This window comes from Lepidochelys kempii, chromosome 10 (assembly GCF_965140265.1).
Source record: "Lepidochelys kempii isolate rLepKem1 chromosome 10, rLepKem1.hap2, whole genome shotgun sequence".
NCBI classification, from domain to species: domain Eukaryota; kingdom Metazoa; phylum Chordata; order Testudines; family Cheloniidae; genus Lepidochelys; species Lepidochelys kempii.
In genome coordinates this window covers 33994019-34006844 of record NC_133265.1, presented here as the reverse complement: position 1 = coordinate 34006844, position 12826 = coordinate 33994019, and the positions used below count along the sequence as shown (strand labels likewise).

The 12826-nt window shown below is 50.7% G+C and overlaps 1 protein-coding gene across 3 annotated transcripts in view; it reads left to right on the top strand.

Moving 5' to 3' along the window:
- Positions 1-10260, top strand: part of TFAP4 (transcription factor AP-4) — a 39041-nt gene extending 28781 nt beyond the window's left edge. For all 3 annotated transcript variants that reach the window (XM_073362788.1, XM_073362789.1, XM_073362787.1), the window contains 2 exons: positions 7467-7625; positions 8709-10260. In XM_073362788.1, the coding sequence (XP_073218889.1) occupies positions 7467-7625; positions 8709-8903 (354 nt within the window). In that variant the 3' untranslated portion in view covers positions 8904-10260. The remainder of the gene's footprint in view (positions 1-7466; positions 7626-8708) is intronic.
- The last annotated feature ends 2566 nt before the right edge of the window (positions 10261-12826 follow it).

Below are 12826 nucleotides of genomic sequence, written 5' to 3'. Positions count from 1 at the left end.
TTACAGCAGCACCCGGTCACGATTCTGGTGTGTGCTTGTAAAATCCAGGGATGTGGATTGACCCCTACGTACTCCCCCCACAGGCTCCATTGGAACGCTTCCTGCGAAGTTCTCTCTAGAACAGTCACCTTCTGGCACCATGGGGATGAGTCCTTCTGCAGACTGGTGGTGTCATCGGAGCTGTAGACCCCACTGCTTAGCTTGGTACTATCGCAGTCTTGGCTCCAAGAGTTAGGTACCATCCCGTTCTGCTGTAGTTCCGCCTCGGGAGAACCTTGTGCAGGCACAAGAATGGCTTTGGAGCCTCGGCTGTCCCGCTGGACAGTCCCAGGATTTATGAGATTTAATACACATGGGCACTGGACACCTTTTAGCCCTATGCTACTCTTCCTTCTGCATTGGCTTTGTCAGGGTTCCCTCCCCACTCTGAACCCTAGGGTACAGATGTGGGGACCCACACGAAAGACCTCCTAAGCTTATTTCTACTAGCTTAGGTTAAAACTTCCTCAAGGCACAAATTCTTTGCCCTTGGAGGATACGCTGCCACCACCAAGTGATTTAACAAAGAATCAGGGAAAGGACCACTTGGAGTTCCTATTCCCCCAAAATATCCCCCCAAGCCCTTACACCCCCTTTCCTGGGGAGGCTTGAGAATAATGTCCTAACCAATTGGTTACAAAGTCATCACAGACCCAAACCCCTGGTTCTTAGGACAATAGAGAATCAGTCAGGTTCTTAAAAGAAGGATTTTATTTAAAAAAAAAAAAAAGGTAAACATCATCTCTGTAAAATCAAGATGGAAAATAACTTTACAGGGTAATAAAAATTTCAGAAACACAACAGAACTTCCTCTAGGCTTAGTTTCAAAGTTACAAAAACCAGGAATAAACCTCCCTCCAGCAAAGGAAAAAATGATTTATAGGAGAAGGAGTCTTCTGACCTGATGCTTCTTTGCTTCCCAAGAGAACACACACACACACAGCCTTTCTTCTCCACTGCCCCCTCCAAGATTTGAAAGTGTCTTCTTCCCCCACTGGTCCTTTTGGTCATGTGCCAACCAGGTTATTTGAACTTCTTAACCCCTTACAGGTAAGGAGGAATTCTAGGCTACCCTTAGCTGTATGGTTATGACAGGCCTCTTCTACAAGGAGTGAAGCTGAGGTCTCCTCCTAAGGTAATAAAGGTTCCTATGGGGATCACTCTACTGCAGCTGCCTCCTGAGTCCCTGGAGTAAGTGGTGGTGCTTTTAGGGAGCCGCTTTCTCTTGCAGAGGAGGAAAGGCCTCTGGAGAGACAGTCCTTGAAGGCATCCTCTTGACTCCTCTCAAGATGGGACTGACTCGACTGCTTCCTCCAGCCTTTGGAGCTGTCATGGTGTTTCAGGATCTGCTGGGCAGAGTGCCGTTCCTCTAACAGCCAACCCCGGGAAGCCACTCAGGCCTTTGACGTCTTGGAGCTCCAGGCCAAAAAGAGAGAACAACCCTCGCTGGCCACAGGCATTCCTTTGGAGGGGACTAAAAGAGTCTGGAACTCTTACCTCCGCTTCTGTCGTGTGGGAAATGTCTTCGTCCTTCAGGCTAGATTCTAAGGGAGGCTGGCCTTTTCTTTTCTTTTCCAGCATCCAACCTTGGGGCTAACTTGTGGCTGCTGCTGCAAATGGAAAGTCTAGAGCAGGAGGAGTCGTCATCAGTGTCCAAGTGAGTGGATGTGTTTGGAGGCGAGATTGATCCTTCATTTGCCTGGACTCTGAGAGCAGCCAGTTGAGGCAGTTATGGCCAGATAAATTCTCTTTCTGGTCCAAAGCTGCCCCTTGAGCAGTACATTTCCTGAGGACAAAAAAATCCCATTCCAGAAGCTCAGATACTGGGTGCCATCCCATGAGTGAATGCTGAGGTGCAACTGTTGGAGAGCTGCAGTTACTGGTTAAGTGACTTTTATTTTTCTGGAGATGTTCCAGGAGGTGTCTGCTTTCCTCAGGTCTTTCTTTGGTGTAACTGGATGTCTCTCTCAGCACATGTTCCTGGCTCAGGATTTTTGGTCACTCTACTGCAGCTCCGGTATAAGCTATGAACTGACCTTGTGAAAGCACAGATCTCTTCAGCTCAGAGGCAGATGTAGTCTTGGGAAAGATGAAAGTCCATGGGTGCATCCCTGGGCTTGAGTCTCTGTTTTCCACAGGAAATCTTCAGTTAGATTCCATAAGGGACACCTAACAGCAGTCCTCTTCAGGAGCTGGCTGCCTGCAGAGGCCCAGACCATTTAGGAAGCTCTTCTGATCCAATCAAAAGACAAGTCTTGCTCTTTGGCCTCAGCTCCTGGTGGCACCAGAGGACTTCAGACCAGTCCTGGAAAACTGAGTCCTCATGCTTTGTTTTACCCCTCCCTTTGCGGACCATTCCCAATATTTTCAGGCATGGCAAGCCATTTCTTCAGACTGCTGGTTCCTAGCGCTCATGGAATGCGTGAAGCCATGCTAATAGCCACGCTCTCTTGCCCTGTTCAAGGATCCCAGTTACATGAAACTGCTCCAAGAGGAGATCTTGGCCCATTAGAAAGTGGGAGCCATAAAAGGAGTACAGGAACCCGAGCAGAGAAACGGCTTGAGTCCCAATATCCTTATTTGCAAATGAAACTGAGGCCTGCACCCTATTCTAGACCTCAATGCATAGGACAAATACCCAAGGGAAATCCAATCCTGCTAGTTTTTTCTGGGGAGCGTAACCCCTGCTCTCAGCCCTCAGGACTGGTAGAGGGAGGGTCCTAAGCCTCAGTTATCTTATTTCCATATCTCAAGGCAAAAGTCCAGGAAGCCCCTCAGATTCACGGTGTGTAACTATCAACACCCAGGGGTGCCTTTGGGCTGGCATCCCCAGGGTGTTCAAGCACTTGGCTGTAGATGCAGCCTCTTTGTGTTGTTAAGACCTGCAGGGGTATCTGGAAGACTAGCTTGTGAAAAGGCAGTGTCAATCAGCGGATATGGCCCTGGAGTGGGAGTGAGTAGACTTCGGTTCCATACCATACTCTGCCATTCACCTGCTCCCTTGGGCAAATCACTTCACATCTGCTTTAGTTTGGGGTAATGCTACTTGCCTGTCAATGTAAGGCACTTATAGAGCTCAAAGTGAAATGTTCTACATACACCTTTACCCTGCTTATCCATACTCTAATGGCAGTGGTGTCCATGCCCTGGGGGAGACTTGCTCTCTCTGCAGATCTGAGACAGACAAATCCACCATGGTCCCAACTTGGGCTTGACCTTCCTGGGAGTCACCGTAGATTCTGGAAAGGCTCTAGTTGCCTTCCTCTAGGATGTCATCCAGGCCAGTGAGCTAGCCACATGCAGGGTAGGTGGTCCGGTGTAAGATCTGAGTCCTAGGCCTGGCAGCCTGCACAACCCCCCCTTTCCCAGTGTCATGGCTGCAGGGTGACAGCCTGGTGTGCCCACCAAGCACTCACCGCATGGACGTGATCGTTCCCCTTCAGTGTCTTGGAGGCTCTCGACTCTAGTGGATGCTGCCACAGAACATCTTGCAGGAGCGTCCGGCTCGTCAGGTGATGAGGAGGATACTTCCAGTCTAGCCTGAGAGCACTTCAACCCACCATTGCCAATGACATGAGTCCTAAAGCATTGCTCATCATGAGCAGTCACTCAGACTCTGGGGCTTGTCTTGTATCTGCAGGTGGGGTCACCAGGAGGTGAACTTGTTTGCTACACATCAGAACAAGCATCCCAAGACCCACCTGAGAGCAGGCAGTGATCCCCAGTGTGGATTGGATCCCTTTTATGCTAGCTTAAACTTTCCTGTTTCCTCTCCTTCCCAAATATCGAGTAAGACTTATCAGGACAGAGCCAGAGTGATTCACTGCCCCAGCATGGGTGCAGCAGAAGTGGCTTTTCATTGTCAGAGCTTATGGCTCTGTCCAAATGCCATCCATTCACTCCTCCCTCTTCCTCAAGTCAAGATTTCTTATCCCAGCTGGGTAGTGCATCCAGACCTTGCAGCCTGTTGGGTCTCTGAGGTCAGGGGGACCTGTGCTTATCTCAGGAGATCAGGGGAGTGCTGTTAGATTCCAGAAAGCCGCCCGTTAGGAAAGTACCAAATGGAGCTAGATGCTCAAGGTCAAGGCCTTGACTTTGTCTGTTTCAAACTTCTCCTCTCTCTGCAGTTGCCAGGGTTAGCTTTGACAACACAAAAAGCTTCCTTGGTTGCTATTCCTGCCTCCTTTGTTTCTGTGAAGGAGACCTCCCAGTTTGCCCCTCCCCTAGTGAAACCATTAGATGTTCTTGCGAACTTTACCCTTCACTCAGGAGCCATTTGTTCCATGGGGCATGAATGTGGGGTTATCCAAATGGCCTTGGGCATCTCCCTGTCTGTGCCCCTCACGCTGAAGGGTTTGGAGTTGAAATGCTTGCTGACCAATTCCCCTCCTCTGACATCCCCCAAAGACAGGGTAGTGGTTGGGCCTCATCCCAACTTCGGACAAACCGTGTTGGACTTTCATTATGGCCTTTGATTTTGGTCAGTCGCTGCTGCATGTCTTCCCCCAAAGCCAGCCTTGGGCTGGGGGGTGTGGCAATTTGTGCACCTTGAGGGTTAAGAGCTGGTAGCTACTGCTCAGAACTATGCAGTGTGGAAAGTCAAACCAGTTTGATCTGTGGCCTCTGGAGAAAAATCTGAGTCAAACTATGTTGTCCCGAAGGCGAAGTGGGTAAGAGTCTGTGTCTATTCCTGTGACAGGCCATCTTGAGATGACTTGTTTAGCATGATGGCAGCTCATCAGGTGTTTTCTGAAATTTAACAGGGGCTGCTGTCAAATGCTGCAGCAAAGCGGATGCTGCTTTCTGGGGCTGAGGTTTGGTCACTTTTCACCTGGCAGGGCTTCTCGACCCCTCTCAGCAGAGGTCACTGCTGGCTGCTCTCCTGCAGTGGGGATCTGAGAGAGCCATTGCTGGGAAGGAAGGGATCAGCACAGCTATGCGAGGGCACTGTCCAGAAGTAACTCCTCTCCTTTGAGGTGGTCTCTTCATGTCCTTTCCTCATCTCTCCTCAGCCTAGTGCTGCTGGAAGCCAGCTGGGAAGCAGTGCTGGATCTGTCTGGCTTGCTGGATTTCTGGTTGCAGTACACATTCACGTGTGGCAGAATTGAAGATTACTTTTTAATGGAAGTTTCTGGCCCTTGTGCTTCTGAAGATAAATGTCCAGACATGAACCAATGCAGAAATTCCTGAGTCTGCAGCCAGCCTGAAACAGTAGCTGGGGGAAGTAACTCTCCCACCACCCCTTTCAGTCTCATTGGGTGTTAGCTCAGGCTGATACATTGGTAAGCAACACTGATTTTATTACAGATCCTCTACCCAAAGGAATGGATCGGGCAGGGGTAGGCAACCTATGGCACGCGTGCCAAGGGCAGCATGCGAGCTGATTTTCAGTGACGCTCACACTGCCCGGGTCCTGGCCACCGGTCCGGGGGGCTCTGCATTTTAATTTAATTTTAAATGAAGCTTCTTAAACATTTTGAAAAACCTTATTTACTTTACATACAATAGTTTAGTTATATATTATAGACTTTTAGAAAGAGACCTTCTTAAAACATTAAAATGTATTACTGGCATGCAAAACCTTAAATTAGAGTGAATAAATGAAGACTTGGCACACCACTTCTGAAAGGCTGCTGACCCCTGGGACGGGCTGGACTGTGCCACTCCTCTTTGTGCCCACAGGGGGCAGTGAGCCCTCAGCAGAGGGGCAGGCTCAGCTGGGAGGAAAGTGTGATTCTAGAGCAGTGGTTCTCAAAACTTTTGTACGGGTGACCCCTTTCATACAGCAAGCCTCTGAGTGTGACACCGCTCCCACCCCCTTCTATTGTAAAGTGTTTTTAATTTATATTTAACACCATTAGAAATGCTGGGAGGCAAAGCGGGGTTTGAGGTGGAGGCTAACAGCTTGTGACCCTCCGCCCTAATAACCTCGCAACCCCGAGGGGTCCAAACCCCGAGTTTGAGAACCCCTGTCCTAGAGCAATGGGCTTGGTGTCAATACCTATGCAGGCTGGTTAGTGCCTCATATGAGAGCCCTCCCTGTGCCCATGGGCTTCAGTCCCCAAGAGCCAGCACTGGAGGGCTGGGATGGAAATGGTTCTGAAATCTGAACATCATAGTTCGGTATTTAGGGGAAATTGGTGACGAGCTTCAGCCCAGCTGATTGGCTTGTCTCAGTGAGGTTCTCAAGGTGCTCTTAACCATGCAAAAGGTTAGAATCTGTGTGAAGGCTGTGCTTTGCCTCTACAATTCTGGACTCGCAGACTAGGTGGTGGGGATAGCATGGGCATGGCCCACCATAAAGGTCTGAGATCAGCCAAACCTACTGCGTTAGCACCCTGGATTTTTGAGACTGCCAGCCGTGCAAGCCCTGAGAAGGGTGTGTGGGGTCAGACGTTTCCTCAGTCTCCAAAAGGTTCAAGGGAATGAAAGAGGTATGGACTCATTTCAGCCCTCTCCCCTGGCTGGGGGTGTAGTGAATTACCTCTTTTTTTTGTCTTTGCTTTTTTTGTCTCCAAATACCTGGACTCAGATCTCATCTCTAATACCAGCAGAATGAATCTCACCTGGCTCCCAAAGCCACCTCTCTGATTTGGCGCCATGTGGACTGGAATGGAAGGGGCTGTGGGTCGGGATTGAGGGGCATTGGCAGGTCTGCTTGCATAATTTGCCTGCCCCAGTTTATCAGTTCTTCTGCCATCCCAGCTGTATGATCACATAACCTTCTTATTTTTGGAAGTGTCGGGGGTTGCCAGCAGAGTCCAGATTTGTGACCCTTCAGGCATCCTGCCAGCCCAGCCTCTGCTCCTTCCCTAAGGCTGTTGGGTGGTGGGGGGGAGGGTACGTAGATTTGTGTTGTGTGTGGAGGGGCTGGTGATGGTGTGTGTTAGTGCTCTAAAGGCCTGACTTTAGATTGCAGGTGGTTGGATTGTTCCTGGAGGCATCCAGAGGGGCAGCTACCCTGCTCTGGAGTACGGCGGAGTTGACAGACTGGTTGGCATTGCAATGTCCTCCTTATCTAGTGCAGGCTGGTGTAGCCAGAGAACCGGTGGGCGGCCAGCAGAGTGCCTGGTTGGAGACCCAGCTGTGCCCTCTGGGGACTTGCCAGAGCTATTCACTTGGCTCAGTCCACAGACAGCTTATGGCTGAGCTCCTACTCAAGGGCGAGGGGTTGGCGGCTCTTGTGAAGGGGGGAGGGGAGGGGTGTGTATGGCAGGCTCCTCCCACAATGTTGGCTGTCGACTGAGTGTTTCCTGGGCATGGAGCCCACGTGTTGGCTCCATTCCCTTTGTTGGGCTGCTGTGACCTGTCCCCTTCAGGGAGCTCCTCCCGCTTCCTGTGCCCTGGAGCTCGTGGGCACTGGATTCACCTGTGCTGGAGGCATTGCTGGGCAGCTTCCATACTCAATGGCATCTTTCTCTCCCCAGCTCCTGCCGGCACACGGTCCCCCAGCACCCACCCATCATCCCACTGTGATTGTACCAGCACCACCTCCTTCCCATCACGTCACCGTGGTAACCATGGGCCCATCCTCTGTAATCAACACAGTCTCTACGTCCAGGCAAAACCTGGACACCATTGTTCAGGTACGGGAGCAAATCTGGGAGGGAGGGAGAACTGGAGTATCTGGCAGAAGGGGAGTAGAACTGAGTAGGAAGAACTGGAGGTATCTGTCAGAAGGGGAGAATTCAGGACAGGGCACCTTCCAAGGCCAGGATTGTTCTTGGTGGGGAGAATTTGGGGGCCCCTGGGGGAATGTCTGGGCTTCTCCCCATAACCCCAACACTGAGTGAACCTCAGTGGTGCTTGTGGCTGAGACTCCCATGGGCTCAGGCTTGGAGATGGGGTTGCTTAGGAGAGAGCCGTCTGAACAGCGTCAGACCTTGCTGTTCCCACCCCGGATGTGTGGGCAGCATCCCACCTGTACTGGGCCCTGGGAGAGCAGTGACGCTTCCAGGAGAGAAGCAGCACTTCTAGTTCTCTTCTAGGCTGTCTCGGGAGGTCTGCCCTGCAGTCGGAGGCATGATTGCTGCAGGTGGAGGTATACCTGACAGCTTTAATCCAGCTGGCTCAAGCAGCATGGGCTTCAGCCCGGATTAGCTGCTAAAGTACGGTCCGTGCCGCTGCAGCTTCCCTGCTCCAGTAATCGAGCGAGCTAGATCAAAGGTAGCTTGGGTACGTGTGCACGAGCTGCGGTCACACCACATGGGTCTGCAAACCCAGCTGTGTCCGGTGAGCAGCCAGTGTGATGCTGAGTGCTGGGGGGTAGCCAAGGGCTGCTGTGCACTGTGCAGGCTGGATATCCCAGCCGCTCCCCAGCATGGTTCAGTTTTGCAGGGGAGGTTGGAACCAGACTGTGGTGGCGTGTCTGACTCGGGATGCAGTATGTCTCCATCCAAGGTGCCCAAGGATGGGGCTAGATCATTGGCGCTGCAAAGCAGAGTAGTGGCTAACTTTGTTAGAGACCCAGCCCAGAACTAGCAGGGGAGGAGAGTGATAGCAGCCTTTCTGGAGGAGACCCCTCTGGAGAACACGGGCACCAGGGGATAAACAGGCATAACTGGGTCGGTTCTTCTCCTGATGCTCTCCTCCCTGCCTCCCCCAGGGATGTAAGCCCCTGTGGCCAGGGTTCCCTCTCCACTCCCCTCACTGTTCCTTCCCCTTGACAGGCAATTCAGCACATTGAAGGGACGCAGGAAAAGCAGCTGCAGGAGGAGGAGCAGAGGCGTGCGGTCATCGTGACACCCGTCCGGGCGTGCCTGGAGCCCTCCAATTCCGACACTGCCTCCGACACAGAGGGGGACGACAGTGACTCCATGGATCAGAGCAAGGAAGATCCCTCAGGGGAGGGGGAGCTGCCCTGACACCCCCCCAGCCAGCAGCAGGGAAAGGGGTGGGACTGGGGGAGGGGAATGTCAGAGAATATGCTGAAATTTTTAAAAAATACAATGCGATTTGGGTCTCTTTTATGACCTTTTTCAATACTGTAAATCGGAGTGCTAGAACCAGACACGCTGAAAGTTCATGCTGCAGTTGAAAGCAAACCAGGGGGCGGGAGGGGGTGCTGTGTCAGTGAACCAGCACTGGGGGAGGGTGGGGGGCTGTTTTTAACTAGAGATGGGCCAAAACTGGAACCCAGGATCTGAACTCAGATGAACTGTTTGGGGGTTCGGGTAACTGGGACCTGGAACCAAATCGCCTGTGGTTTTGTAAAACTCAAACCCAACTTACAGTAATCTTGCAAAAGTAGTCCCGGCTTTATCCAGCACTGGTGCGATGGATGGCGTGGCTGGTGCACGGGCGCTAGGCTGTTCATGGGCCTGCCTGAGTTCTTGTTTCTTGTTTGTTGGTAGTTTCTCTATTTTAAAAAAGGGGGGAAAAATAAAAATTAAAGGGACACCATCAACTGAAGTCCCATGGCACAGAACAAGTTGCCTACTCTCAAGCCGACTAGTGGAGAATAGAGAGGAATGTGTTGAGGTTACTTGGCGCATTTGGCGATGCTCTGTGTGTGGTCAGTTTCACTATTTCTCCTGCACCACTGGGCACTTCCCCTAAAAGAACCCACACATATGGCAACAGGGGCGAGAAAACACTTTCTAAAACAGGAAGATGGGATTGTAAGGCCACTGGAAGCATTTGGGGGGTGGGGGAGCAGGTGTAGTACTTGAAAGGACTCTGAACTCGCTTAAAAATTGACTAGATTTCAGTTTGGTGGTGTTGCTTTAGATTTAAAAAAAAAAAGAAAAAAAGAAAATCCCAACCTTACAAACCCACATCATTTCCAGCCCCGATGGCAGGAGATGCTCAACAAGACGATATCAACTTCATGTTCTTTATTTTTCCTTTGTTTCCTCCTAAAGCACTTAATCCATTTTGTGGGGTCTGCCCGGTCAGAAGAGCTGTTCTGTTCTGTGATTGTGTCGCTTCTGTTTCTTTTTTTCTGTTGTGTTTTGGTTTCCTTTCTCCCCTCCCCGCCCCCTTCCTGTTTGGCTGTAGGTTTAGGCCAGTGTTGTGTAGAGCCTTGTGGGTATTTGGTAGGTTCCTCCCCGGCCACAACTGTTTCTCTGTTTTTTCTTTCATTTTTTGTATTTTTTTTTTACGATTTTCAGGTCTTTGTGTTCATCGAGAAGCTATTATATTTTGTTAAGAAAGTGAAAAAAAAAAAGGCTTGTGCCTTTGTAAAGAAACAAAATAAAGTTTGTACTTTGTTTTTTAGAATCTCTGCCTAGTGTAAAATCTGTGGGCTATGCATGAGCTATGTAAGCACAGGTGAGGGACGACTCTGCCTCCCAGAGCAGGCTCCAGTCCTGCAGCTGGTGCCGAGAACTCCATGGCATCTTATACACCACGTGTCCCATCGCCAGCCCAGGAACTGCATCTGGCCACCTGCCCGCTCGTTCAACCTCTGCAGAATTTTGACTTCCACTTGCCTTGAGCCTCTAGCCTGAACGGCTGTGAAGAAAACCTTTTGAAATGGGAATCAGCTAACCTGATAGTATTGTTACCTGAGTCTGCAGCAAGCTTGAAACCCTGGCTCCAGGAGGTGTGAACTCCCCCTCCACTCATAAGCCAAAGGGCGTGTTAATGCTAAAGCGCACTCCTTTTCTGTGCCAGTGGTAACTATTGGGCTGCTGATCACTCACGCGGGTGAGATGAGATGGGTTAAGAATGAAATGCAGAGGGAGGAGAGGATGAGGAATGGAGAGAAACTGAGGGGAAAACGAATGCAGACCGAGTAATGTGGTGGTGAAGTACTCCCCAGATAGGTCCAACTCCTTAGCTGCTGTAAATCAGCATCATTCTATTGACTTCCATGGGGCTACACCAGTTTAAACCTACTGAGGAATTGGCCTGGGATACCTGACAGCTAATCTTCGTTATCTCACAGAGGCCGTGATATTCTACCCCTTAATTTTGTGCCAGCTCCCGCTGCCGTCGGGAACTCTGCTGTGGGTAGATGAGAGGATCTGTCGTAAACTTCCTCCTCTCCTGCTCAGGGTTGTGAATCTGAGGCACTCCCTTGGCCTTGCCTTCACGCTAAGATTTTCAAAAATAGCTGCCTCAAGTGAGTGAGCTGCCTGATCCAAGAGCCCTGTGCATCTGCACCTCCCTTTCCTGCCCCTGAGCTGCTGGGTGCTCAGCACTCATGGACATTCAGCTCCTCTGTGAGCCTAACTTCTTGAAGATTTCTGTGTCACTCAGGCTTTCTGTGTGGGGTGGCAGATGGGCACAGCCATGTGATTGCTGCTCCTGTGCGTGCTCCCACACTCGCTCTTGCAGCTATAGCCCTGACTTTGCCATCCTGTTACTGGATCCTTGGGGGACACCCAAATAAGCTGCATTTCGAAATGCATTACAGCCCCCTCTCCCCAGCAAAGGTTTATGTGAAATGAGTAAGGGTTACAAATCATTCAATCAAAGAACCTCCTCTGTCTTCAGGTTTTGCACAGCTGCACATCACTGTAGCATTGGTGCACCTACTGAACACAATAGATAAGCAATAGCAAAGTCCCTAGTGAACTCTCTGGCTCTTTGCCCCCTGTGGGGGTTAGTGGAAGCCCTGCTTGGGATATGCTCTCAGTTTTTGATGGGAAGGAGGGGATGCAGTGGTTAGGGTGACAGAGGAAGTTTTCAAGTGACCAGCCACCACACTCACCTTGTCTTCGGAAGTTCTTTCTGCCGGATGCCCTTGACTGAGAATGCTTTGACTGCCTTTTGCATAGTTCGATCTGTATTACCCCAGCCTCTAAGTCTCCTGCTTCCATGGCCCCTTGGTTTGGGTAGGGCCCAGCATTGGGGTGCTGTAGAAATCCAGCGACCTGGCAGCAGCAACCAGATCAATGTAGTGAGCCCTGTGAATGTGGTGACTTAGCCCTGGTCTACACTACAAGTTTAGGTTGAATTTAGCAGCCTTAGATCGATTTAACCCTGCACCTATCCACACAACGAAGCCATTTTTGTCAACTTAATGGACTCTTAAAATCTATTTCTGTACTTTTCCCTGACCAGGGGATTAGCACTGAAATAGACATCGCCGAGTCGAATTTGGGGTAGTGTGGAAGCAATTCGACAGTATTGGCCTCCAGGAGCTATCCCAGTGCTCCAGTGTGACCACTCTGGACAGCACTCTCCATTCGGATGCACTGGCCAGGTAGACAGGAAAACCCCTGTGAACTTTTGAATTTCATTTTCTGTTTGGCCACCGTGGCAAGCTGATCAGCACAGCTAACCATGCACATCTCATCAGCAGAGGTGACCATGGAGTCCCAGAATCGCAAAAGTGCTCCAACGTGGACTGAACGGGAGGTACTGGATCTGATCGCTGTATGGGGAGACAAATCCGTGCTATCAGAACTCAGTTCCAAAAGACGAAATGCCACAATATTTGAAAAAATCTCCAAGGGCATGAAGGACAGAGACTATAACAGGGACCCACAGCAGTGCCGTGTGAAACTTAAGGAGCTCAGGCAAGCCTACCAAAAAATCAGAGGCAAATGCCCGCTCGGGGTCAGAGCCCCAGATATGCCGCTTCTATGATGAGCTGAATGCAATCCTAGGGGATGCCCCTACAACTACCCCACACCTGTACGTGGACTCCTGCAAGGGTGTCTTACGCAACAGGGATGATGATTTTGGGGACGAGGAAGATGATAGTGCACACACCAGGCAAGCGGAGAAACTGTTCTCCCCGACAGCCAGGAACTGTTTATCACCCTGGAGCCAATACCCTCCCAAGCCAGGCTCCTGGACCTTGAAGGCAGAGAAGGCACTTCTGGTGAGTGTA